The 27,199-nt window shown below is 44.4% G+C and overlaps 1 protein-coding gene across 1 annotated transcript in view; it reads left to right on the top strand.

Annotated features, from left to right (window-relative positions):
* The window catches only part of PTH1R (parathyroid hormone 1 receptor), a 79,227-nt gene that overhangs the window by 25,411 nt on the left and 26,617 nt on the right, over positions 1 to 27,199 (top strand). Inside the window, exons 2-3 of the mRNA XM_087947295.1 lie at positions 11,505 to 11,610; positions 25,947 to 26,057. Of these exons, the coding sequence (XP_087803421.1) occupies positions 11,505 to 11,610; positions 25,947 to 26,057 (217 nt within the window). The remainder of the gene's footprint in view (positions 1 to 11,504; positions 11,611 to 25,946; positions 26,058 to 27,199) is intronic.

The following is a 27,199-nucleotide window of genomic DNA, read 5'->3' as shown; positions in this document are numbered from 1 at the left end:
TTTTTCCCAGCTTAATAACTCAGAATAATTTATTCCTCCGTATCTCATAGCTGTCACAATTTCAATAAAACGTGGTAGACAAAAATCTAGATCTCAAGATTCTTTTCTGTGATTTAAAAAGACAGGAAGTGGATAGATAGATAGATAGATAGATAGATAGATAGATAGATAGATAGATAGATAGATAGATAGATGATAAATAGATAGATAGATAGATAGATAGATAGATAGATAGATAGATAGATAGACAGACAGACAGACAGACAGACAGACAGACCTGGACATGCAACCACGAGAGAGAGAGAGAGAGAGAGAGAGAGAGAGAGAGAGAGAGAGAGAGAGAGAGAGAGAGAGTCTACCTGGAATCTGCAGGTGACAACCGGCTGAAGGCTGTTCTAATGAGCCCAGATTGGGCTGGCTGGGAGGGACAATGGAGGCAGCCGTCAAGCCAGACGGCCAGATCTCAGGAATGCTTACCCGGAGGTCACGGGTTCAATTCCCGCTGGGGAGGGTGACTGAAAGCCATTGTCCTTCAAACAGCTGTGTGGCTCTGGGGCCGGGGCTTCGTTTGCTTCCAGCCCAAAAATGGAAATATAACGCCACCTTGTAAGAATCCAAACAGCCACGGGAGCTTCTTAAATTCCTCCCGGACTCCTTGCTGGTGCCACTGAAGAAGTAAAACAGATTTATTTCATTTCATGGCTTTTGTTTTGTCTTGTCTCATGGTACAGGTAGTCCTCGATTTAGGAGCGCAACAATTTCCATTGCTAAGCGAGGCAGTGGTGAAGTGAGGTTTGCTCCCATTTTTACGACCTTTCTTTCCACAGTTATTAAGTGAATCGCTGCAGGAGTTAAGATAGCCAGACGGTTGTGAATCCCTTAAGTGAATCCCTGCAGTTGTTAGTTGGTCACACGTTGCTAAGTAAATTTAAATATGAGAGAGAGGGAGGGAGGAGAAGGAGAGAAGGAGAGAGAGAGAGAGAGAGAGGAGAGAGAGAGAGAGGGAGGGAGGGAGGGAGGGAGGGAGGAAGGAAGGAAGGAAGGAAGGAAGGAAGGAAGGAGGGAGGGAGGGAGGGAAGTGGGAGGGAGAAAGGAAGGAAGGAGGGAGAGAAGGATGGAAGGAAAGAAAATGAAAGAAAGGGGAAAAAGGAAGGAAGGAGAGGAAGGGAAGGAAGGAAAGAAAGAAAAGAGAGAAAGAAAGAAGAATGAGGAAGGGAGGTGGGAGGGGAGAAAGGAAGGAAGGAGGGAGAGAAGGAAGGAAAGAAAAAGAAAGGGGAAAAAGGAAGGCGGGAGGGAGGGAAGGAAAGAAAGAAAGAAACCACGTCTTTTTGCCAGTTGTTAAGTGAATCACTGCTGTTGTTAAATGAATCCGGCTCTCCACTGCTTGCCAGGCGGTCACAAAAGGGGATCACGTGACCCTGGGACACTGCGACCGTCATAAATGCGAGTCAGTTGTCAAGCATCTGAATTTTGATTCCATGATCACATGGATTCTGTGACGGTTGTAAGTGTGGAAAACACTCATCGTTCCCTTTTTTTCCGTTGCCTTTGCAGTCACTAAACGAACTGTTGTAAGTCGAGGAGCCCCTGCAGAGAGGCCAGGAGTCCCTAGGTTGAAACGTAACAGCACCTTTGTTCCCAGACGTCACTACAACAAGGACCCATGCGTGCCGTTGCGTGCGCATGTGTTTGTGGGGATATAGTGAGACCAACCTAAGTGGCTCCAGATTTGCTTTTCAAGAGAATTTCTCAGGGCCCGAGAAGATCTTTGGGACACGTGCCCAGATTTTGCCTTTTGTGATGTTGTTCCTCCACTGGGGAGGTGGAGGGCTGTTGTCAATTTCGATGTGTGGCATTCCTTTTTGTGATTTGTGTTGGGAACGGCTGCAAGCATAACAAGCAGCAGGCCGAAGCGTTGCAGATGCACACGGATTCATTGCGGCACCTAAATCCTTGTGTGGAAATAAACTTACTGACCGTCCCAAGACACAATGGCACTGACAAAAAGGGATTTAGGACCATTTTGCACACTCATGACCGTTGCAACACACATACACACACACACACACACACACACACACACACACACACACGTGGTCATGTGACGCTTGGCCACTGACTCGTATTTGTGACAGTCACAGGAATCAGGCGATCCCCTCTTGTACATACACACACACACACATATACTCATACATGTGTGTGTGTGTGTGTAATATAACGGCCCTCTGCCCGTCCGTACCCCCAATTTTTAAAGAAGTAATACTATTTGCAGATTATTAATCTGTCACCTCTCTGTTAATGACAATGTAGTGAATGGATAAAACAATAATTTAAACAAGCAAGATAAAAATTTCTGTTGAAACTGTTATTGCAAGGATGAGCGAATGGACTTCTGAGCACCGAATTAATCTGAATTTAACCCCTTGAATCAAATTGTGGGCAGCCATAAACACCGCAGGCCTGGCTCTGTTGGAGCCACTGAATCAGATCAAGGTAATGGATCAAATTCAGCTGGGGATCCAAATCAGATCAGGGTTGATCTGGATCAGTGGTGGGATTCAAAATGTTTTATGGTTGGTTCTGTGGGCATGGTGTGGCTTGGTGGGCGTGGCTTGGTGGGCGTGGCTTGGTGGGCGTGGCAGGGGAAGGATACTGCAAAATCCCCCTCCCCTCCCCACCCCACTCACCTGCTTTCCAGCTCCGTTTTCCAGCGCAGGGCAACGAAAGAAAACCCAGGCAATCAAACGCCCCTGGCATTTAGCTTCTCATTTATTTTATATACACGCCTTTCTTTTTCCATTGTGTTTTATGTAGCTAACAAGCTAACACTGACACGGAGAATGGGAGGAGGAGGAGGAGGAGGAGGAGGAGGAGGAGGAGGAGGAGGAGGTGGAGGAGGAGGAGGAGGAGGAGGAGGAGGAGGAGGAGGAGGAGGACAACGACTATGAGTCCTTAGTGCTCTCTGAGCTGGGTAGTTTTCTTGCAGACGTTTCATGACCCAACTAAGTAACATCATCAGTGCTACAAGAGAGGAGGAGGACGACGACTGTGTGATCCTCGGTGCTCTCTGAAATCGCTTCTTTTCTTGCAGATGTTTCATTACCACACTAGGTAATCTCATCAGGAGAAGAGAGGAGTCTATGGACTGGAGGAGAAGGGGAGGAGAAGGGCTGTGGGCCCCTTGGCGCCCGAGTTCAGTTGCTCTCTTGCAGACATTTTCATTACCATCCTAAATAACATCGTCAGGGCTAGAAGCGACTGGGGTTCGCTCAGTCAGTGCTAGACTGATGATGTTATCTAGTTCGGTAATGAGACGCCTGCAGAAAAACAGCCAGGTTCAGAGAGCACCATTTTGTGTGTGTGGACTTCTGTCATCGACAACTTTTTCAACTTGGCGTTCCCACCAATTTATCATTCCTGGCATGTGACAATTTTGACAGATGTTCCCACGATTCATTTCAAGAACCGTTTTAGCTCCTATTATTAGGGCTGGTCGCAAAAACCATCCAGATGTTCAGACGAGTTTGGCAATCTGGTCCACCTCTCGAGATCTTCCCAAGGACTAGACAGGTGTGGTCGTTTGAGATTTTGTCACTGGATGTCACCTGGTTCCGCGAGTAAACCTGCTTTTTGCAATCGACTGAGTCCAAAATTTGCCAAAAGGGGATTATATGATCCCGGGACACTGCAACCGTCGTAAATACAAGTCAGTTGCCAAGTGTCTGAATTTTAGTCATGTGACCATGGGGATTGCTGCCACAGTCGTAAGGGTGAAAACAGTCCCAAGTTATGTATTTTTCAGTGCTGTTGTGAATTCGGTTTCGAATTTACCGAATTCGTTTCGGTTCCCCAAAACAGCACAGGAAATGCTTTTTAAAAATCCCCCTTTTCTCACTTGTGACTCTGATCGCATTACAGGTTTACAGCCATTCACTTAGTGATCATTTGAAGTCACAAGGGCACTGAAAAAAAGTGACCGATGACCAGGTTTCACACTTATGACCATTGCAGCATCCCCACGGCCACGTGATTTACATTCAGACGCTTGGCAGCTGACTCGTATTTATGACGGTCGCAGTGTCCCAGAGTTACGCGATTCCCCTTTTGTGACCTTCTGAGGAGCGAAGTCCGTGGGGAAAGGTAGATTCATGGAAGAACCGTGTTGCTAATTTAACAACTGCAGGGATTCACTTAACAATGGTGGCCGTAAAATGAAAAGCCGTAAAATGGGGCAAAACTCACTGAACCCATGTCCTGCTTAGCGACATAAATTATGAGCTCATACAATCCCTAAACACATAGTTTTAAGTCCACTACAGTGGCTAGCAGTGCATTACGAGCCCTTCTAAGGCCCTTCGTAACTTTGAATAGTTATTTAGCCATTAGTCATAAGATGAGGACTCTCTATCAGTGGCTGTTTCTTTGCTAAAACTCCAGCTGAGTGCAGCCAATTAGGCCAATCCGAAATCATCTTTCAGAGTTACACAAAGACACACAAAAATAAGATGTTTTCCATGGACTGAAAGAACGGTAAAAGGCTGGGATGAATCAGACAGGCACACCGGAGAGGGAATAACTAAATTTCCTACCTTTCGAGCCAAAACTTCACCAGTTTTTAACCCCTGTTTACAGCAAAGTAACAAAACTCATCCCTTTTTCCCCCCGGCAAACATTATGTTGCAATCCTTCATCCTCAATCGGGATTGACTTCAATTCCCCGCCGTGATTTAGCCACAATTATTGGCTGGGTCCTAGAATCCGAGGTTAGTTTTAGTATAGCTAGCATGCGTCATGCAGGCAGGGGAAGGGGAAAAAAAACCCAGAATAAACATGGTAACCCGTTGATTCATTCCTCCGTTAAATCACGCAAAAAAAATCTGAAGACTTTACCCAGAAATTGAATTGTTTGACTAAAAGAATATTTGGCATGACTCGCCCTAAGCAAACACAAACATTTTTTCTGCAAAGATTTGAATTGCATTTTGCTGAGAAACTTGGAGATCATTCAAGCGTCTGCTCTTCTAACATTAAAAAAAGAAATGAAGAGGTATTATTTTTGTAACGAGACAAAAAAAAGAGAGAGAGAGAGAGAGAGAACCATCATCTGTGGTTTTGCAGCCGCTGATTTCCTGTAAAAGTTAAGGCTGGAAAGACGTTAAAATAAATACATCTTTGTCAGCCAGCTGGGACATACTGGGTTATAATAGTAAAACAGTAGCAGGGTTTACCCGGGAACTAGAGCATTACTTGGCGTGAACATTGTACCAGAAAAGCTTCCAGAAAGAAGAGGAAAAGAAAGAGGCCTGGAACAGGATGTAGAAGAGAATTTTTCAACCTCGTCGACGTTTAGATGAGTGGACTTCAATTCCCAGAATTCTCCATCCAGATATTGAACTCCAAACATCCTGGTGGGCAGGCGTGGGCTTCAAAAATCTCAACAACCGATTCTCTGCCTGGTTGTTGGACAGGCGTGGCCATGGTGGGCGTGGCATAGTCGGCCTCCTGCATCACAGTGGGGAGCGTTTTCATCCTCCCGGGCTCCCGAGGCTTTCCTCAAGCCTCTGGGAAGCGAAAACAGCCTCCCCCGGGCTCTGGAGGCCTTCCGGAGGCCAAAAACGGGCCTGTTTCCAGCCTTCCAGGGCCTCTGGGAGGCCTGTTTTTGGCCCTCCTTGAGCCTTCCACGCGGGCCCTGCACTTACCTCGCCTCCAAAATGGGTCACATGGGGGCTCCTGGGAAGGGAGGGGTGGGCGTGGCCAGCCAGGGGTGGGATTTGGAGGTTCTCTGAATCAGCTACGGGTTCTCCCGAACCTGGCCAAACCCATAGGAGCCCTCTGGGAGTTGAAATCCACACATATTGGCAAAAGCGGAAGAGACTTCCGACTTCCTGCTGGCTTCCCCAATGACTTTCCTTAGGGGAAGCCGGCTGGGAACCTTAGAGATGATGGTCTGTGACAGCACAATGGCCCACAAATTTGGCAAATTTCAATCCCGTGGGAATCACAAGTCCTGGATTTTGGGTGTGTCCTGTAAGTGATCCCATTTTGAAATACGTTGGGTCAAAAACCTGGTTTGCCGTGGGAGTTTTTTCCCCTTCTCCCCTCGGTGTGTTTCTGTTATATAAATTAGAAGATCAGAACTTCAAGCTCACGTTTAAAGCAACGATGCACCAGGGAGAGCAGCAAGGATGAAGAGGTCAGAGGTGGGGAGTGGAATTGGAAAACTCCAAATGCCGTTTTGCAAAAGGTGCAAAATCAGAAATCCAGACGTTCGTTCCGCCAAAACGGTTGAGTTTTGCCCAAGGAGCAAGCAGAGCTTCCCTGAGGCTGAGCTCAGCTCCTGATTAATTCAAAACGGCACCTTCCCCCGCTGCCTCCCCCGTTTTTTTTTGCAAGCCTGATCTGTCAATCTTTGTCGGCAGCCTCATTTGTAAGGGTGGAGGGCGATGTTTGAGATCCAGGCACCTGGGTTGCAGGGGCGTCGTTGTCAGAATTGCAGAGTGCGGTTGTTGTGGGTCCCCAAGGGGTTGTTATTCATCTGGGGATTTTGCTGGGACAAGGGTGATGCCACGTGAAAGGCAGAATGATAGGTAGCTGTGGGGATATTGCAAGGATTGTGTGTGTGTGTGTGTGTGTGTAAGTCTCATTTTTTCTAACATCGCCGTCTTTCCAGGAGAGCAGGGAAGAAGAAGATTCTGGAGGCTTCCTTCCTATAGACCAGTGTTTCTCAGTCTTGGCAAATTTAAGATGGGAATCACCCAGCCACCTTTCGTGCCTGAGGCGGTACTAGAATTCATCGTCTCTTGGTGATTGACCCAAAGTCACCCAGCTTAAAGCAGGACTAGAACTCTCGGTCTCCTGGTGATTGACAATAAGTGACCTAGCTGGGTTTCGTGGCTAAAACAGGGCTAGAACTCACTGTACCCTAGTGATTGGCCCTAAGTCACCCAGCTGGCTTTTATGTCTAAGGTGGGACTAGAACTCACCGTCTCCTGGTTTCTAGCCCAGTGCCTTAACCACTAGACCGCTAGATCTGGCCTTTCGCAGCACGCTCCCTGCCTTCTTGCTCTTAAGGGTTGACGGACAAGCAGTCCTATAGACCCGCAGGGGTCTCCAACCTTAGCAACTTGAAGACTTGTGGACTTCAGCTTTGCTGGCTGAGGAATTCTGGGAGTTGAAGTCCATAAGTCTTAAAGTTGCTAAGGTTGGAGACCCCTGCTATAGAATCAGGGCCTGGTCCTTGCACACCCCGAAATTCTGGTATAATCAAGCTTTTTCCTTCTCCAAAGCACGTCATGAGTTGACCCATGACACTCTTCTCCATACCGCAAAGTTGGATCCCCAGAAGACAAAGGGGACTTTTCTCCCTAATTATCATAAGTTACTGCTTCATTAGCAGCCGCCAATGGGGCAAGGTGACAGCTCCTCTGCCCTTCCTCTAATTAATGTAGCTGGCTGCAGGGAAATGCGACGCTTCCTGGCCAGAAAAAAGAAAAGAAAAAGCCTTTGTGAATCATAGAGGAGAAATCAGGGGATAATGATCTAGCAGACTTACAAAATAGCTTTTTGAGTTTGGCGAGCAGAAGGAAAAACCTGCTTTAATCTTGCCGCAGCTACCCTGAAGAAATCCAGGGAAAAGTGGTGCCACGAGCGATCCTCGGCGTACGACGTGAAAAAAAAAATTGCCAGTGGACAATGGAATGGAATGGAATGGAATGGAATGGAATAGAATAGAATAGAATAGAATAGAATAGAATAGAATAGAATAGAATAGAATAGAAAATATGGGATGGAATGGGATATGGAATGGAATGGAATGGAATGGAATAGAATAGAATAGAATAGAATAGAATAGAATAGAATAGAATAGAATAGAATAGGAAATATGGAATGGGATGGGATGGGATGGGATGGGATGGAATGGAATGGAATGCAATGGAATAGAATAGAACAGAATAGAACAGCATAGAACAGAATAGAACAGAATAAGGAATAAGAATAGAATAGAATAGAATAGAATAGAATAGAATAGAATAGAATAGAATAGAATAGAATAGAATAGAATAGAATAGAATAGAATAGAATATACAGAATGGGATGGAATGGAATGGAAGAGAAGAGAAGAGAAGAGAAGAGAAGAGAAGAGAAGAGAAGAGAAGAGAGAAGAGAAGAGAAAATACAGAATGGGATGGAATGGAATGGAACGGAATAGAATAGAATATAGAATAGTAGAATAGAACAGCATAGAACAGAATAAGGAATAAGAATAGAATAGAATAGAATAGAATAGAATAGAATAGAATAGAATAGAATAGAATAGAATAGAATAGAATAGAATAGAATAGAATAGAATATACAGAATGGGATGGAATGGAATGGAATGGAATGGAAGGGAAGGGAAGGAAGAGAAGAGAAGAGAAGAGAAGAGAAGAGAAGAGAAGAGAAGAGAAGAGAAGAGAAGAGAAGAGAAGAGAAGAGAAGAGAAGAGAAATACAGAATGGGATGGAATGGAATGGAACGGAATAGAATAGAATATAGAATAGTAGAATAGAATAGGATAGAGAATAGAATAGAGAATAGAATAGAATAGAATAGAATAGAATAGAATAGAATAGAATAGAATAGAATAGAACAGAAAATACAGAATGGGATGGAATGGAATGGAACGGAACGGAACGGAACGGAACGGAACAGAACAGAACAGAACAGAACAGAACAGAACAGAACAGAATAGAATAGAATAGAAGAATAGAATAGGGTATAATTAGATTAGAATAGAATAGAATAGAATAGAATAGAATAGGGTAGAATTAGATTAGAATAGAACAGAATAGAATAGAGAAAAGAAGAGAATAGAATAGAATAGAGAAGAGAATGGAATGGAATGGAATGGAACAGAACAGAATAAAAATGAGAAGAGAAGAGAACAGAATAGAACAGAGAAATAGGACGGGAAGGGAAGGGAAGGGAAGAGAAGAGAAGAAAAGAAAAGAGAAGAAGAGAAGAGAAGAGAAGAGAAGAGAAGAGAAGAGAAGAGAAGAGAAGAAAGAGACAGAATAGGACACAGCAGAACAGAATAAAGAATAGAGAAGAAACTGGAGCAGGAACAGAAAAGAGAACAGAGAACAGAGAACAGGGGAGGGGAGAAATATTTTATTTGGCCAATGTGATTAAGCACACAAGGAATTTGCGTCCAATGCAGGAACTCTCAGTGTTCATGCAACAAAGCAACAAAATTACAACAATAACAATAATAACACCAACAAGAGGAGATAGTAAAGAAGATAATAAAAAAGATTAACGAGAATACTACAGGCCTGCAACATGGGTAAATATACGTATTAGACAGGGCTGTTGGGATTCGGTGTTCAGCCGAGGGATGGCGTGGGGGAGGGGTCCCTACAATATGCAGGTCCTCCGTGCGAGAGGCATCCTGGTTGCCCTTGTTCTTTCTGCAATCCTAGCTACCGCTTGGAGCCTTTACCTGTCCTGTTTGGTTGCTGTACCAAGCCAGTTATAGAAGAACCAGTGATAGATTCAGTAATGCTGATTGGGGAATTCTGGGGATTGAAGTCCATGCTTCTGCAAGGGGGTCCAACTTTGTCCTTTGGCCTGCGGGGGTCTCAGGGGACCAGTGAGATATTGAGAAGCTTCATTGTGGATCAAATCTTTCTTTCTTTTTTTTAAGTGACCATGCTTGACACATTTATTGCTTTTATGGGTTTTTTTTTTCATACAGCAATAATGACAAGGTCATTTATTAGGGGGAGGCAGCCTTATAAACTGGATGAATAAATAATAAAGAAATAATAAAGAAATAATAGCTCTGGAGTCTTTATAAAACACAAGAAAACTGGCATTAAATGGATAACTCTTGGCCTCTTTTCCTGAAAAACAGATTGCTGTTTTATCTACCTATTGAAAAAAGCTCATTATAGCAGCCTCAGCGGTGGGATTGCGTAGCATGAAACGGAATAAGCATGAAGCTTAGTCATGTAACAGATAATTTGACTTAAACTTTAGGGAGTATTTTTTTTTTTGCATTGTTCGTCTATTTTTGCTGTTTCCTTTTAACAATTTCTTTATGGATGTGGTTGGGATTTTATAATCTGGGTTTGAAGCCATCTGGGTCATTTTTCTATGGAAAACTAGACAGATAGATGTGGGGGGAGGGCAGAAAGACAGAGAAAGAAAAATATGGGATGGATGAATGGGTGGATGATGAATGAAGAGATAGATTGACAATGGATGGATAGATATTAATAAGGAATGTAGAGATAAATTAGAGAGAGACAGAGATATGGATGACAGAGAAATATGGATGAATGGAGGGAAGGAAAGAGGGAGAAATATAGAGAGAGAAAAAGGGATGGATGGATGGATGGATCCGAGAGGGAGAGAGCAAAAAGAAAATTGGCAAGAATTAGGTGGAGAAAACATCATTAAATAGGTCTGTCTCTTACAGTTTTGCACTCAGTGTAAAGAATTGAGAATTCTATATGAAGACAATTAGTTGGAAGTTTAAATTATTTTAATAGACATAGAGGTTCCTGCTAACATTATGGAAAGTAGCATTATTCATGTCTAATAAATCATGACTACAGTGAAAACCATTGTCTTCCAGCACCTCTTCAGATTCTTAAAATTGCCCTGCGTAGACATCAAATAGTTTTCACATAAAAGCTATGGAAAATGTTTTGGCAAAACGTTAAGAGGTAATGAATGGTGATTTTAATTCAAGCCATTGGAGCCACAGCAGGTCACCAAGAGCAAACTTCAAGTGAAGACAGGCTTTTTAAAAAGGTTTTGTAGAACCTCTTGTGTGTTTTTTTTTAAAAATTATCCAGTGGACAGCCAAGCTGAGAAAGAAAGAACGAATGAATGAAAGAAAGAAAGAGTAAAGAAGAAAGAAGGGGGGAAGAAGGAAGGAAGGAAGAAGAGAGGAAGGAAGGAGGGAGGGAGAAAGGAGGGAGGAAGAAGGAGGGAGGGAGGAAGATAGAAGGAAGGAGGAAGGGATGAAGGAAAGAAGTAGGGAGGAAAGAAGGAAGAAAGGAGGATTGAAGGAGAAAGGGAAGAAGGAAGAAAGAAGGGAGGAAGAAAGACGGGAGGAAGAAGAGGGAGGAAGAAAGAAGGAAGGAGGAAGGAAGGATGGAAGGAGAAAGGGAAGAAGGAAGCAGGGAGGAAGGAAGAGAGGGAGGAAAGGAAGGGAGGAAGAAGGGAATGAGGGAGGAAGGAAAGGAAGTAGGAAGGAAGGAGGGAGGGAGGCTGGAAGGAGGAAGTGAGGAAGAAAGGAAGGAGGGAGGAAGGAGGAGAGGGAGGAAGGAAAGAAGGGAGGAAGAAGGAAGGAATATAATGGAAGGAAGGCGAAGGGAGAAGGAGGAAAGAAAGGAGGGAGGGATAGCGTATTTTCTACACTCGGGAAAAGGCTCCACAACCACCATAGAAAGCACGCAGCCGGAAATCGCTCTGCCGTCGGGATCTCATGCTCTGGTTTTTCCCCTCCACAGGTGGATCCTGATGACGTCCTAACGAAGGAGGAGCAGATCTTGCTCCTGTTGAAAGCCAAGGCCAAGTGTGAAAGACACGTGCAAGCGAAGGGGCCCCACGTGCCAGGTGAGTGGCCGCCTGGTTGCACCTCCCTTCCAAAACAAACTTTTTTTGGGCATAGAAAAAAACGCGAATGTATCTGTGATTTGGGTGATTAGCTGGAATAGGTTAGAGAGCAGGGTTGCCCAACTTGGGCCAATTGAAGGCGAGCGGACTTCAGCTCCCAGAATTCTCAGCCATGACTATGCAGGATGTGGAACGATGGGAGTTGAAGTCTGTAGACCCCAAAAAACTGCCAACGTTGGAAAATAGTTGGCAAGGAGGAGGAAGGATTGTGGGGCCCTTAGCGCTTTCTGAGTTTGGTGGTTTTCTTGCAGATGTTTCCAGACTCCACTAAGGAACATCACGAGTGCACTGTTTTCCCTCCTTCCTTCCCTCCCTCCTTCCCTCTTTCCTTCCTTCCTCCCTCCCTCCCTCTTTCCTTCCCTCCTTCCTTCCTTCCCCCTCCCTCCTTCCCTCCTACCTTCCTTCCTTCCTTCCTTCCTTCCTTCCTTCTCTCCCTCCTTCCTTCCTTCCCTCTTTCCCTCCTTCCTTCCTTCCCTCGCTCCCTCCCTCGCTCCCTCCCTTTTTCCTTCCTTCCTTCCCTCCTACCTTCCTTCCTTCCCTTCCTTCCTTCCCTCCTTCCCTCCCTCCCTCCTTCCTTCCCTCTTTCCCTCCTTCCTTCCCTCCTTCCTTCTTTCCTTCCTTCCTTCCTTCCCTCCCTCGCCTCCCTCCCTCCTTCCTTCCTTCCCTCCTACCTTCCTTCCTTCTTCCTTCCCTCCCTCCCTCCCTCCTGCCTTCCCTCCCTCCCTCTCTCCTTCCTTCCTTCCCTCCTTCCTCCCTCCTTCCCTCCCCTCCCTCCTTCCTTCCCTCCCTCCCTCCTTTCCTTTCTTTGTTATTCCACCTCCCTTCCTTCCCTCCTTCTTTCTCCTCCCTTTCTCCATCCCTCTGTCCCTCCCCCTCTTTCTTTCTTCCCCTCTTTCTTTCTCCATCCCTCCCTCCTTCCCTCCCTCCCTCTTTCCTTTCCTTCTTATTCCATCTGTAATCCTTCCCTCCCTCCCTCCCTCCCTCCTTCCTCCCTGCCTTTCCCCAGTCTCTTTTTCTTTCTTTTTCCTTCCTTCCCCTGGGACAACTCCAGAACCGGCAGATGCCGGCGTGCATCCTCCACTCCCAACCTTCCCCTGCAAACCAACCAACCAGAGAGAGTCACCTTCTCAGGTTTATAGGAGGGATCCTCCTGGGTTGTGTGAATGCAGAGGCTGACGGGTCTCCCACAGGCCAGCTGGCATCTTCCAGGCAGCGGCTCTTCAAATAATCCAAATAATAATAATCCCCTCCGTTCCTTCCTGGGCCTCTGAGCGGAACAGCCGCCTTTTCAGCCCTCTCACTTCTCTACCTCCATTCCTATCCCTTGGAAGAATACAGGCCGTCCTCGACTTACGACCTTCCTCCGTTTAGTGACCCTTCGAAGTTACAACGGCTCTGATCAAGGGGACGTGCCTGTTCTTCACCCTTGTGGCCACCACAGGCTCCTCCCTCTGCTCAAGAGGTCAGGATACAGACGCTCGGCAACTGACTCGTTTTTATGACGGTCGTGGTGTTTCGGGGTGAAGCAATCCCCTTTTGCGGCCTTCCGACAACCCCCAGGGGGAGAGAGCCGCATTCACTTAACAACTGCGGCTGGAAAGCCAGTTGTCCAGCGAGCTGTGTGTCTCATTTTGCAACCTTTGTTGTTAAGCGGATCACTGCTGTCGTTCAGTCAGTCCCCCCGTTGGTTCTGTCAGTCAGAAGGGGATCACATGACACACAAACCCACCTCCACCCGGGATGCGGCAACACCGTCATAAAGGCGAGTCAGTTGCCAATCATCCGAATTTTGATGGCCCAACCTCAGGGATGCTGCAGTGTGAAAAACAAAGGTTGTAAGCCGGGAAGGGATTCTACCAGTTCGCACCTATTCGCTAGAATCGGTTGTTCACATTCTAAGCAGTTCGGAGAACCGGTTGTTAGAAGAAATTACTGGGCTAATCCTGTAAGGAAGGCAGGAAGGAAACATTCTGGTGTTGCTTACAGAAACTGCCTCTCCGTTAACCTTTATTGCATTCTTGGCAGGACTAGACTTCCTATCTCAGGAACTTCTCTGGAGTTTTTTCCCATCCTTTGCTGGTACTTTGCTTGTGTGGAGGGACCACTCAAAGTTACAATGGCACTGAAAAAAGCGACATGACCATTTTTCACACTTACGACTGTTGCAGCATCCCCACAGTCACGAGAGGCCAGGCGAGGAGATGCGTGCCTCGATGTGAGTGATATTGAGTTGGCCACGCCCAGACAGTCACACGACCACCAAGCCACGTCTACCAAGTCACATGACCACCAAGCCACGCCCACCACCTAAGCCACTCCCACAGAATCGGTTGTTAAAAAATTTGAATCCCACCCCGGTCGTAAGTCCCTTTGTTTGGTGGCGTCGTAACTATGAGTGGTCACTCACCAAACTGCCGTAAGTCAAGGACTACCTGGAACGAGGCAGTCGCGGAGGAACCTTGTCCGCCCCATCAGTCTGGCCTGCAATGCTATGAAGCAAGTTTTTCTCCATCTCGGCCCCCACCACTTTCCCCTGACCCTCCCCCCGACCTTGTCCCCTCCCGAGCCAAGAGGCTGTTTTAAGTTTTATTTTATTTTCTATTTTGGGAGCTGCTTAATTGGTGCCAGATGAGTCTAGTCGACAAAGATCGAGAGGCAGAGCTGGATTAGTGAGTGTGCAGGGCAGGCGAGCATGTGGGGGAGGGGGGGGGCGATGCGTGTGCGAGACGCCCTCGGACCGGCTGCATTCTGCAGCTGTTCTTGCTTCGAACAATAGGACATATTTTAAGCAAGAATTTTTCCCCCTTTAACGCCTCTTGGAAGTTTGGGGTTTCTCTCTTGCCAGGCGAACATCCCTGAAAAAACAAACATGGTGGGTTCAAACCACGTGAAATTTTGCTTTTCCCACGCTCTTGAACCTCCCCCCTCACCCAATCTGTAGGAAAACCCTGGGGATTTCTCGTTAAATCAATTTATTGGCCTGCAAACTTCATATGCAAGGGTTGTTGTTTTTTTTCCAGCTGTTGCTACTCTTAAGAGGATAGTAGAGTAGAGTAGAGCAGGGGTTGCCAACCTTTTGGACCTCAGGGACCACCAAACTCATAATTTAAAATCCTGCGGACCAGACACCCTCGGAAAATCCCCCCAAAAGTCTGCAGGAAAATTCCCCACCCCGTTTTCCTACCGATCGATTGTTCTTTATTTGGGATCGCAGGATACCATCTCCAGCTCCATTATCGGGGAAAGAGAGAGAGAGACTTTTGGCTTCATGCAAGGAAAGCAGCAGAAGCAGCAAAAGTCTTTCTTTCTCTCCCAAACTCCGCCAGAAATGAGTCTTTGCCGGCTCAGCCTCTTGGAGCAGGAGGCCTTGCAGGGTCCCAAAGACTCATTTCTGGCGGAGTTTGGGGGAGAGAAAGAAAGACTTTTGCTGCTTTCCTTGCGTGCAGCCAAAAGCAGAAGAAGAAAGAAGCGGAAAGAAGCAGCCCGGTGGCCAGGCCAGGCGCGTGGGGTGAGTGGGGCAAGTTCCCTTCCTCCGCCCTTTCCCCCCTCCCCTCACTACCTCATGTTGTTCGCAATGCAAGCGACGCAAGCCTTGTGTTCCCACGCAGTCTGGATTAATTGCTTTGGGGGGGATATTTTTCTGTGGACCACCGAAATTTTCTCGCAGACCACCAGTGGTCCTTGGCCCACTGGTTGGCAACCACTGGAGTAGGGTATAGTGTAGTGTAGTATTAGTATAGTACAATATATAATCTAATATACTATATAATAATATATAATATAATAATATATAACAACATAACAGCACACAATGTAGTGTAATATAGTATAGTATAATATAGTATAGCAGCATAGCATAATACAGTATGGTATAATAATATAGTATAATAATATATAAACAATACATTACAAGACAACATTACACAATACAGTACAGTAAAACAGAACACAACACAATTCGATACAATACAGCATAGTGCAATACAAAATACAACACAATATAACATAAATAAAATACAGTACAATATAATACAACGCAATATAGGATTGGATAGGACAGCACAGCACAATACAACAGTACAACACAGTACAGCACAATACAGTGCAACACTGTGCAACACAGTATAATATAATACAGTACAAAACCATCAAGGGAAGCAGGTCAGACTGGAAAAACAAAACTTTGTTCTGGAATAAAACAGTTTGAAGAAAATGGTGCAGTTGTCAACAAATTGAACTGACTCAAAATTCTTTGTTTGATCCAGAGATCCTCCTCCCAGAGAAAATAAAAACAGACATTAGGAAAGTCTACTTTTACAATGGATAAATGTGTGCTATTAGCCAAAGACATCATTCTCTAGCAATCGTGGTTTGTTTAGTTCCATCCTGCAAACTTTGCAGAAAAATGTCCCACAGGGAAAGGCTGCGGGGGAAGGGTTTTTTTTTGTTTTTTTGGTAAAAGTCCTTGCAAGTAAAGTCCACCCCTTTTAAATAAAGGTGTGATTCCAATAAAAAGGAGATAAGCTTGGGCTGCTCAATTGAGGACGCCATCTTGACTCTTTTGACCTCTGGGGACATTTTGGTCCTATCATCTGCTTCCTTGCTATCATCATCCTTGGAGATGCTGCGGAACAGCTGAAAACTTGTGGTGGATGGAGGAACAAGACCAATCCTCTCTCTCTATATATATATGTATGTATGTCTAGGTGTGTTAAGGTCTTTTCCCATGTAAGATTAAGATTAAGATACTCTTAATTTTACATGGGAAAAGACCTGAATATATATATATATATATATATATATATATATATATATATATATATATATATATATATATATATATATATATATATATATATATATATATATATATATATATATATAAAACTATATATATATATATAAAAAAAACTATATATATATATATATATATGTGTATAATTTATATATATAAAAAAGGCACTGAAAAAGTGACATGATAATTTTTTACACTTATGACCAATAGATATAAATAGATGGATGGATGGATGGACAGACAGACAGACAGATAGATAGACAAATGGTCATAAGTCACTTATTCAGTGTCATTGTAAGTTTCAGCGGTCACTAAATGAACTATTGTAAGTCGAGGACTGCCTATATATAAATGCAACTGACTCATATTTATGATGGTTGCAATGTCCCGGGGTCACGTGATCCCCTTTTGTGAACTTCTGGTGAGCAAACTCAACGGGGAACTTTTAACAACCATGGCAAGAAAGGTTGTAAAATGGGGCAAGACTCACTTAACAATTGTCTCACTTAGCAATGGAAATTTTGGCTCAATTGTGGTAAGTCAAGGACTACCTGTATACAAGCAGTCCTTGACATACAGCCATTTGCTCAATGACCATTCAAAATGATAATGCCATTGAAAAAAGCGACTTATGATCAGTCCTCACACTTATGACTGCCATGTCATTCCCACAGTCACATGACCAAAATTTGGTTGCTTGGCAACCAGCATGGATGAATTTATACTAATTGCAGCACCCGGGTCATGTAATCTTCATTTTACCACCTTTCCACCATGACTCACTTAACAACTGAAGTGATTTGCTTAACAACCGTGGCAGAAAAGTCACCACTCACTTAAGAACCGACTTGCTTAATGATGGAAATTCTGCTCTCCATTGTGGTCATAAGTCGAGGAAGAAAAATGAGATTTTGTTTTAACATGTATCCAATCAAAATTCATGGGCGGGGCTTCCTTGAAATCTTCCGGGGGGGGGGCAGGAGATGCTCCCTGCATTCCAATTGGGCCGTCAGGGAAGGACTGAGGCTGCTGATTGGTTGCCGGCCCTCTCTGTGTTTTGATCTAGCCGAAGTAAAGTTAGAGAAAGTTTCGCGCGAGGCAAAGGTTTTTTCTGAGCAAATGTGGCCAACGAGCAGGGCGCAGTCACGCCTGCTGGGTCTGGAATTAATTAGCGTGAGCTAACGAGATGCTGGGAATGAAGTCAGAATTAATTAGGAGGAAATAAAGACACCGCTCAAGAATGCGACAGAAGTGGTTTCAAGGGGGCCTGTTTCTTTTTTTAAAAAAATGAACTACAACTGGTCCTAATTCAAGCGAAGGGAGATGCTTGAGGGGATCGGTGTCATTTTCTGCAGCCAAACAAGCCCATCTGGGTGAGGGCTGGACTAGATGACCTCCAGAGTCCCTTCCAACCCTATGATTCCAAGTTAGAGATCGTTGGGTAGCCAGAATAGATTAGAGGAGGGTTGCCCAACCGTGGCCAATTGAAGGCGAGTGGACTTCAACTCCCAGAATTCTCAGCTGTGGCTATATATATATATATATATATAGGCCAGCTGTGGAACTATGGGAGTTGAAGTCTGTAGACCCAAAAACAAATTGCCGAAGTTGGAAAATGCTAAGTTTATGGAGGAGGAGGAAGAGGAGGACTGTGGGATCCCTGGTGCTCTCTAAACTTGGTGATCTTCTCGCAGACATTTCATGACCCAACTATGTAACATCATCAGTGCTAAAGGAGGTGCGGTTTGAGGAAAAGAGGAGGAGGAGGAGGACTGAGAGGTCCCTGGCAGTGACTATCTCAGCTCATTGTCTGAATGGTGGAAGCCTCGTTGATATGCGAATTGCAATGATTATATGGGTTAAATTAGACGTCTATTGACTGCTATTGCAATTATTATTATTTTTAATCCGCCTTTATAGTTTTTAAGAATAACTACGAGTTTGCAGACATATATCATCAGCCTTCCTTCTCCTGTTTTCCCCACAACAACCACCCTGCGAGGTGGGCTGGGCTCAGGAAGACTGGCCCAAAATCATCCAGCTCAGCTGACTTTCATACCTAAGGTAGAACTAGAACTCCCTTTCTCCTGGTGATCAGCCCCAAATCAGGAAGCTATGAGTTCAATCCTAAGTAGAGGCTAATATTTGGAATAGACTCTCCTGCTCGAGCAGGGGGTTGGACTAGATGACCTCCAAGGTCCCTTCCAAATCTGTTATTCTAGGATTCTAAGTCACCCAGCCTGTTTTTCATGGTTAAGGTGGGACTAGAACTCCCTGTCACCTGGTGCTTGATCCAAAGTCAACAGTACTCAGTAAACCTTCCTGATATACAAGCTTTGGTGCATCTTCTTCACTGTCCTTCAGATATTCTTTCAAAGCTCTTTCTTCTTCTTCAAATCCATCCTCAACCGTGGAAATTCACTAGGTGCCCTCACCCTGGGATCTCCTGGTGGTGCCCCATCCAAGTATTTATCCCACTCCCTGCAAGGGTTGAATGCTCCCTTTGCGGATCAAAGCTCCCATTTCAATCCCTGCCTTTCCCTTATGCAGATTCTGTGGCACCCGATAAGATTTGGTACAGGTGGTCCTCAAGTTATGACCACAACTGAAAACCAAAATCTCTGTTGCTAAAATGAGACATTTGTGAAGTGCATTCTGCTCCCAAAAATACGGCATTTTATGCCACTGTGGTTAAGTGAATCACTGCAGTTGATAAATTAGTCACCTGGTTGTTAAGTGAATCTGGCTTCCCTATTGACTTCGCTTGCAAAAGGGAGATCATTCAGCCATCATCCGTCTTAAATATGAGTCAGTTGCTGAGCGTCCAAATTTTGATCCTGTGACCACGGCGATGACTGCAATGGTCGTAAGTGTGAAAAGCGGTCCTAAAGTCACTTTTTGCAGTACTGTTATAACTTTGAACAGTCACTAAATGAACCATTGTAAGTCGAGGACGGCCTGTAACTTCTTATATAACGATTTCCTTTTATATAAAAAGCAGATCGGGATGCAAGAGAAAAAGAGATGCAAAATTTTAAAGGCCAGGCAGATGATGAAAACTGTTTATTTTGGCAGCGTGAAAAGAAAAAAATTTGAACAGAAAAATTACAGCTTTTCTGTAATTAAAAACCTGGAGAATTTTGTGCATTTATTGTGTGGAGGCCACACAGCGTCTTGGGTGGAAAAATGGGGAGGAGGAAAGGGGTTTTCAAGGGAGAGACACCAAAGAGACACTAAATTTTTCTATAATGCAGGGCGTCCTCGACTTACGACCGCAGCAGGGAAAAGTATTTCTGTTGCTAAGCAAGGCCGTTGTTCAGTGAGTTGCACTCAGTTTTATGACCTTCCTGTTCTTAAGTGAGTCCCAGCCGATTTTACGGCCTTTTGGCCCTGGTTATTAAGGGAATCACATGGTTGTTAAATGAATCGAATTTGCCCAGAAGGTCACAAATGATGATCATACGACCCCGGGATGCTTCAACCATTGTAACTGGTTGCCAGGTGCCGAAATTTTGATCATATGATGGAGGGGTTGTAGCGATGGTCATAAGTGTGAGGACTGATCATAAGTCATTTTTTAGTGGTGTTATGATGGTTGCCAAACAAATGGTTGTAAGTCGAGGACTACTTGTAAAGCCCAAGGTGCAGGTGGTCCTCCACTTATGACCATCCGTTTAGTGACCATTCTCACACCAGGAATCCGCCTTGCCTTTCATCATGGAATGTACAGGTCATCCTCAAGTTACGACCATAATGGAGGCTGCCCATCACGGTCATAACTCATAAAGCAGATCGAATCATGTGACCACCCTGATTTTACAACCATTTTTGCAACAGTCGTTAAGTAAACAAAGTGGTCATTAAGGTTAACCCATGGTTTGCCGTAGACTGGTTCTGCTGAAAATCAGAAATAAATGTGGGATTTGGGCAAAACCGTTGTAAAATGAGACCGTGTGGTTGCAGGACGCTGCCAATGACCGTCATGATTTTGAATCTGGTCCATAGATATAGGTAATCCTCGACTTACGACCACAATTCAGCCCAAAAGTTCTGTTACTAAGTGAGAGAGTTATTAAGCCCATTTTGCCCCGTTTTACGACTTTTCTTGCCATGGTTGTTAAGTGAATCACTGCAGTTGTTAAGTGAGGAACAGGGTCCTTAAGTGAATCCAGCTCCCCCATTGACGTTGTTTGTCGGAAGAAGAATCACATGACTCCGGGACATTGTGACCGTCATAAGTACGAGTCTATTGCCGAGCATCCAAATTTTGATCACAAGACCCTGGGGATGCTGCAATGGTCATAAGTCCAAAAAATGGTCGTAAGTCACTTTTTTCAATGCCTGTGTAAATTCAAACGGTCACTAAATGAATGGTTGTAAGTCAAGGACTACTTCTATCCACAGGTAGGTCCGTCGTGACTTTGAATGGCTGTTAAGCGAGGGATTGTCTGTGGAAAATTACCAATAACAGCAACCAGCTATCTCATTCTGGGGGGTGACAAATCCTGCAGCATGCAGGGGGTTGGGCTGGATGACCTCTGAGGTCCCGAGAGAGCCAGTTCCCACTTTTCCTTCCCACCCAGAATCCACGAAGAGAAATGCGTAATTGTTTCAAAATGCCTTTTAATGGGTCGCACTCGGCGTCTCCCATCTGGAACCGGTTGTGTTCTTCTCAATTTGTCAGCCTTCCTGCATTTAAATTTGTTCCAGTCCATTTCGGCATGTTTATGACGGCATTTTTATTTTTTAAAAAAAAGAAAATAATAATGTTTGTATAAGAATTCTGAAGGCAAAACAAGCAACTTGGGGTGAATTCTTTGGGGTAGTTTTGCAAGATGATGCATTAAAGCTCTTGTTAATGATTGCACCAAGAACAGGAAATGTTCCGGCTCAGTTTTTTCTCCGCTGTGCAAACTCCCAGCCTTCTTCTTCTACGGCCATTTCTAAAAGAGAGAGAAGTTGTGGGGGAGGTCCTTGGTGTTCTCTGAGCCCGGAGGCTTTCTTGCAGACGTTTCATGACCCAGCTAGGTAATATCATCAGTGTTCGAGGTGAATGGGGTTTGTGATGAGGAGGAGGGGAGGTAGGATTGTGGGGTCTTTGGTGCTCTCTGAACTTGGTAGTTTTCTTGTAGACCTTTCATCACCCAACTAGGTAACATCATCAATGCTAGAACCTAAAACCTCCCCTCTTCCTTCTAGCCCTGATGATGTCCCCTAGTTGGGTCATGAAACGTCTGCAGGAAAACCACCAATCCCAGAGACCACCAGGGACCCCACATTTCTGTTTCTAAATGTCTCCAGCCATTTCTATAACTATAACATCACTCTTATCCTCAACACCTAAAATTAGACTCCCATTTTTTTTAGGCTCAAGTACAAAATCCAGAAGTGGTTTCCAAATGGAAAAAAAAAAGCTAGATAAATTCTTTTCTTTAATTAGCGCAATCAGTTTGAGGATCTCTGCCAGCCCCATCACCATCCATTCTTCCATTGTGGGGAAATTAGTGTGCGCTCCCATCATTGTGTATATAAGCCAACGCATCAGCTGATGGTTGCAACGTTGATCTCCCTGTTTAACTCCAAATGGTCTTCGCCTCTTTCTCTCTTTTTCCTCCTCCTTCTTCACCCATCTAATAAATAATGCTTTTATTTGCTGGACCAAACGGCCCTGTCAAAATCGGATAGGTTCAATCGAAACACACGGGTGTGTATTTGCAAGACCTCATGGTGTGGAGGGTGTCCAAAAAACACACGCACAATTCATGCTTTGACGTGGCTGAAAGAATTTTCCTGTCTCCAAGTCTCAGCATCTCTTGAGCTGGTGGCTATTTTCCCGACTTCAAAAAAGATGCAAGACCAGCTTTGTTCCAGAAAGGCTGTAATGGTTGACGTTCTAGGTACAACCCATTCCGTAAAAGGAATACCTAGAACAGGGTTTCTCATTCTTGGACACTGTAAGATGTGGAGACTTCAACTCCCACAATTCCCAGCCAGCCAAGCTGAGATGTAGGGGCAGCTTCTCACCAGATGGGGTGGATTGGTTGGACATTCTAGATGTAACAATGTTTCCAAGCTGTAGAAGGGATATCTAGAACAATGGTTCTCAATCTTGGCCATTTTAAGATGCGTGGATCTCAACTCCCAGAATCCCTAGCAAGCCATGCTGAGATGAAGGTCCAGCTTTACTCCAGATGGGCTGGAATGGTGGACATTCTGGGTCTGAAGAGTTCTAAGCTGTAGAAGGAACATCTAGAACAGTGGTTCTCAATCTTGGCCACTTTAAAGAGTGTGTACTTCAACACCCAGAATCTCCCAGCCAAGCATGCTGACCTAATCAAGCTTGGCTCCAACTGGTGTGGAGTTATGGACGTTCTAGATCCAACACTTGATACCAAGCCATAGAAGGAGTATCTAGAACAGTTTTTTCAACCATAGCCACTTGAAGGCCTCAGCTCCCAGAATCCCCCAGCCAAGCATGCTGAGATGAACATCCAACATCTCTCCAGACATGCTGGAATGGTGGACATTCTAGGTCCAACACATAGTTCTAAGTTGAAAAAGGAATATCTAGAACACTGTTTCTCAACCTTGGCACCTTTAAGACCTGTGCACCTCAACTCCCAGAATCCCCCAGAGATGCAGGGCCAGATTCTCTCCAGATGGGCTGGAATGATGGACGTTGAGATGAAGGTTGGCTTGGGAATTCTGGTAGTTGAGGTACAAAAGTCTTCAAGTGGCCAAGGTTGAGAGACGCTCATCTAGAGCCCTCCACCATTGTCCACCCCTCTTTGACTTAATAGAAGACCTCCAACATGAAAGGAACTTCCTTATTTTCCTGAATTATTATTGTTATTATTATCCCAAATCTCTCCCAGTTCCTCCTGGTTTCTCCCTGATTTCTCAAGGTAGTCCAACCGACAGATTTGGCCAACTTGAAAGGGGCCCTTGGTTGACGTGCACTGGAAGGAGAATTCCAGTCTGCATCACCTGGAAATTTTTAGTCGAAATCTCGCATCCTGGAAGGAGGCCATCTCAAACCACGTTGGACATCCTGGCCAAGAAAATGACAGAGACGTGCTTGTGAAGTCCTACTCGCCTTCACAAGGGAGTCTTTCCCTTAATCGTATTAGCTGGGTTTAATTTATTGACCTTCCTAGTTGAATCATATTTAGTTGGGGGGCTGAGGTCCACCCATTTCTCGGGCCTGGCATCGCCTGGCGGTTGGAAGGAGAAGCCCTGATGCCTTCTCCAGATGTGATCTTTGGAGCAGCAAGAGACGGGCAGTGCCATGCTGGCCCTGCCAGGGGTTCCAGCTGTTTCTGCTTTAAGGGACAACATGTGGACGTCAATCTGGAGGGCCTAAGATGGCAGCTGGCTTACGCCTTGGTCTGTTGGCCCTTCCTTGCTGCCTGAGGTCCATCCCTCCATGTTGGTGGCTCCTGGACTTGTAGGGAGAAGAAGCACCTCAGCCTTGCAAGCCTGAGAACCTACAAATCTCAGACATGGCGACTCCTTGGTCCTCCCTTCATCTTTGGACCAAATCTTGATTTAGGCAGGCAAGTCCTGCCTGGGCTTGTGGGGTGATGGATCTTCGTAGGGGAAGATCTGACATTGGAGGCAGGAAGCTCCCTGTGTTCTGGCTACAGAAGGATGTTGAAGCGCAACTTTACCAGGTCTTAGAAATGTGTTCTTTCTTTCTTTCTTTCTTTCTTTCTTTCTTTCTTTCTTTCTTTCTTTCTTTCTTTCTTTCTTTCTTTCTTTCTTTTTCTTTCTTTCTTTCTTTTTCTTTCTTTCCTTCTTTCTTTCTTTCCTTCTTTTCTTTCTTTCTTTCTTTCTTTCATTATTATTAATTCTTTCTTTCCTGCTTGCTTGCTCCTTTATTCTTTCTTACATGTTTTACTCTTCCTTCTTCTCACCATTCCTTCCATTCTTCTTCCTCCCTCCTCTCCCTCTTTTGCTTCCTTTCCTTTCTTCCTCTCTCCTTCCTTCCTTATTCTGTCTCTCTTCTTTTCTCTTTCTTTCTCTCTTATTTACTTCTGTTTCTTTCTTTCCTTCCTTTTCTTTTATCTTGCTTTCCTCTCTCCTTCCTCTTCTTTTCTCTCCCTCTCCGTCCTTCATCTTCCTTCCTCCTTTCCTCCCTCCCTCCCTTCTCCTCTCCTCTGTTATTCTCCTTTCCCTCCCCTCCCTCCCTCCCCCCTGTCTTTTTCTGGTCCTCTTGAGGTTTCTGCCTCCTGTTTCCTTCCAAGCATGGCCAGTCCTTCCCGTAATAGAATCGCCACAAGGGCCCACCAGATCCAGCCCGCTGCGGTCGCCTCTGCCCTGTTCAGAGTGCCAGCCTAACCTAGGGGTGATTTATATGCTATCCTGCGATGCAAACACCTTGGAGGCTGGCTGGGCTGGCGTCTCTTTCCTTGCCAAGATGCAGATGGTTGTCGTGGGCTTCCCACATGGAGCAGATGCTGAGTCAAGCACGAGAGAAAGAAAAGAGAAAGAAAGAAAGAAAAGCAAAAGAAAGAAAGAAAGAAAGAAGGAAAAGAAAAACAGGGAAGAAAGGAGGAAAAAAGAGGGAGAGAGGGAGGGAAGGAGGGAGGGAGGAAGGAAGGAAGGAAGGAAGGAAGGAAGGAAGGAAGGAAGGAAGGAAGGAAGGAAGGAAGGACAGAAGAAAAAGGAAGGAAGGAAGGAAGGATGAAAGGAGGAGGGAAGGATGGATGGAAATAAGGGAGAGGGAAAGAAGTACAGAAGAAAAAGAAAGAGGAAGGAAGGAGGAAGGAAAAGAGGGAGGGAAGGCAGGAGGAAGGGATAGAGGAGGGAGGGAAGGAAGGAGGAAGGGATAGAGGAAAGGAAGGAAAGAATAATTGAAGGAAGGAAGAAAAAGGAAGGAGGGAAGGAGACAAAAATAAATAAGAGGAAGAAGGTAGGTAGGTAGGAAGGAAGAAGAAATGGAGGAAGGACTCCCAGAATTTATGGCATAATTTTAGCTTTGATAAAGGCAGACAAACAAACCACAGTTATCTGTTCTAATATGCCAAGGAGAGAAATATTTTCCCAGGAAGAAAAAGAAAGTGTTATGGAGTTACACAGTTGTGTTGAATATTTCTCTATATGTATCGTTGCCCCTAATTTAATAAAGTTGTTAAGGAAATCATTGCAGTCCTTAAGTGAATCATGTGCCGTTAAGCGAATTCGGCTTCCCCCACTGACTATGGTTGTTGGAAGCCAGCTGGGAAGGTCGCAAAAAAGGGAGTCACGTGACCCCAGGACACTGCAACTGCCATAAATATGAGCCAGTTGCCAACTCAACTGTCCCAATTTTGATCATTTTGGATGGACCCTGCGATGGTTGTAAGTGTGAAAAATGGTCATAGGTCACTTTTTTCACTGCCGCTGTTACTTTGAATGGTTGCCGAATGTGTGGCTGGCTTTCCACCCAACAAGAGGTGCAGTGACCTGAGCTTCTACCACTTCCTTGTCTGTTTCCCAGATGGATTTTGTGTCCCCGAATGGGACAACCTCATCTGTTGGCCCGAGGCAGCCCCAGGAAAAGTGATCTCCATTCCCTGCCCAGATTACATCTATGACTTCAACCACGAGGGTGAGTCTGTCTGTCTGTTTGTCTGCCTCTCTCCCTCTCTCTCCCTCCCCTATCTATCTATCTATCTATCTATCTATCTATCTATCTATCTATCTATCTATCTATCTATCTCATTTATCATCTATTAACCCTGTTAGTTGTCAATCTATCACTCTATTTATCCATTTATCTATAATCTCTTTTCTCTCTCTTTCTCATCTGTCTATCCATTAATCTATAATTTCTCTCTCTCTCTCTACTATCTACTTACCTGCCTGCCTGTCTATCCGTCTTTCTATCTGTCTATCACCTACCCTGTTAGCTATCAATCTATCACTCTATTTATCCATTTATCTATAATCTCCTTTCTCTTTCTCATCTGTCTATCATTTATCATCTATTATCAACCCTGTTAGCTGTTAATCTATCATTCTATTTATCCATTTATCTATAATCTCTTCTCTATCTATCTATCTATCTATCTATCTATCTATCTATCTATCTATCTCATTTATCATCTATTAACCCTGTTAGCTGTTAATCTATCATTCTATTTATCTATTTACCTATAATCTTTTCTCTCTTACTATCTACCTGACTGTCTGCCTATCTGTCTGTCTGTATCTATCACCTGTCTATCATCTACCCTGTTAACTATCAAATCTATCATCTATTTATCCATTTATCTATAATCTCCTTTCTCTTTCTCATCTGTCTATCATTTATCATCTATTATCAACCCTGTTAGCTGTTAATCTATCATTCTATTTATCCATTTATCTATAATCTCTTCTCTCTCTCATCTATCTATCTATCTATCTATCTATCTATCTATCTATCTATCTATCTATCTATCTATCTATCTATCTCATTTATCATCTATTAACCCTGTTAGCTGTTAATCTATCATTCTATTTATCTATTTACCTATAATCTTTCTCTCTTACTATCTACCTGACTGTCTGCCTATCTGTCTGTCTGTATCTATCACCTGTCTATCATCTACCCTGTTAACTATCAAATCTATCGATCTATTTATCCATTTATCTATAATCTCCTTTCTCTTTCTCATCTGTCTATCATTTATCATCTATTATCAACCCTGTTAGCTGTTAATCTATCATTCTATTTATCCATTTATCTATAATCTCTTCTCTCTCTCA

This window comes from Notechis scutatus, chromosome Z (assembly GCF_049901735.1).
Source record: "Notechis scutatus isolate UNSWTSFEM ecotype Mainland chromosome Z, rNotScu1.2, whole genome shotgun sequence".
NCBI lineage: Eukaryota > Metazoa > Chordata > Lepidosauria > Squamata > Elapidae > Notechis > Notechis scutatus.
The sequence above is the reverse complement of the archived record's forward strand: the minus strand, read 5'-3'. Positions and strand labels throughout refer to the sequence as shown.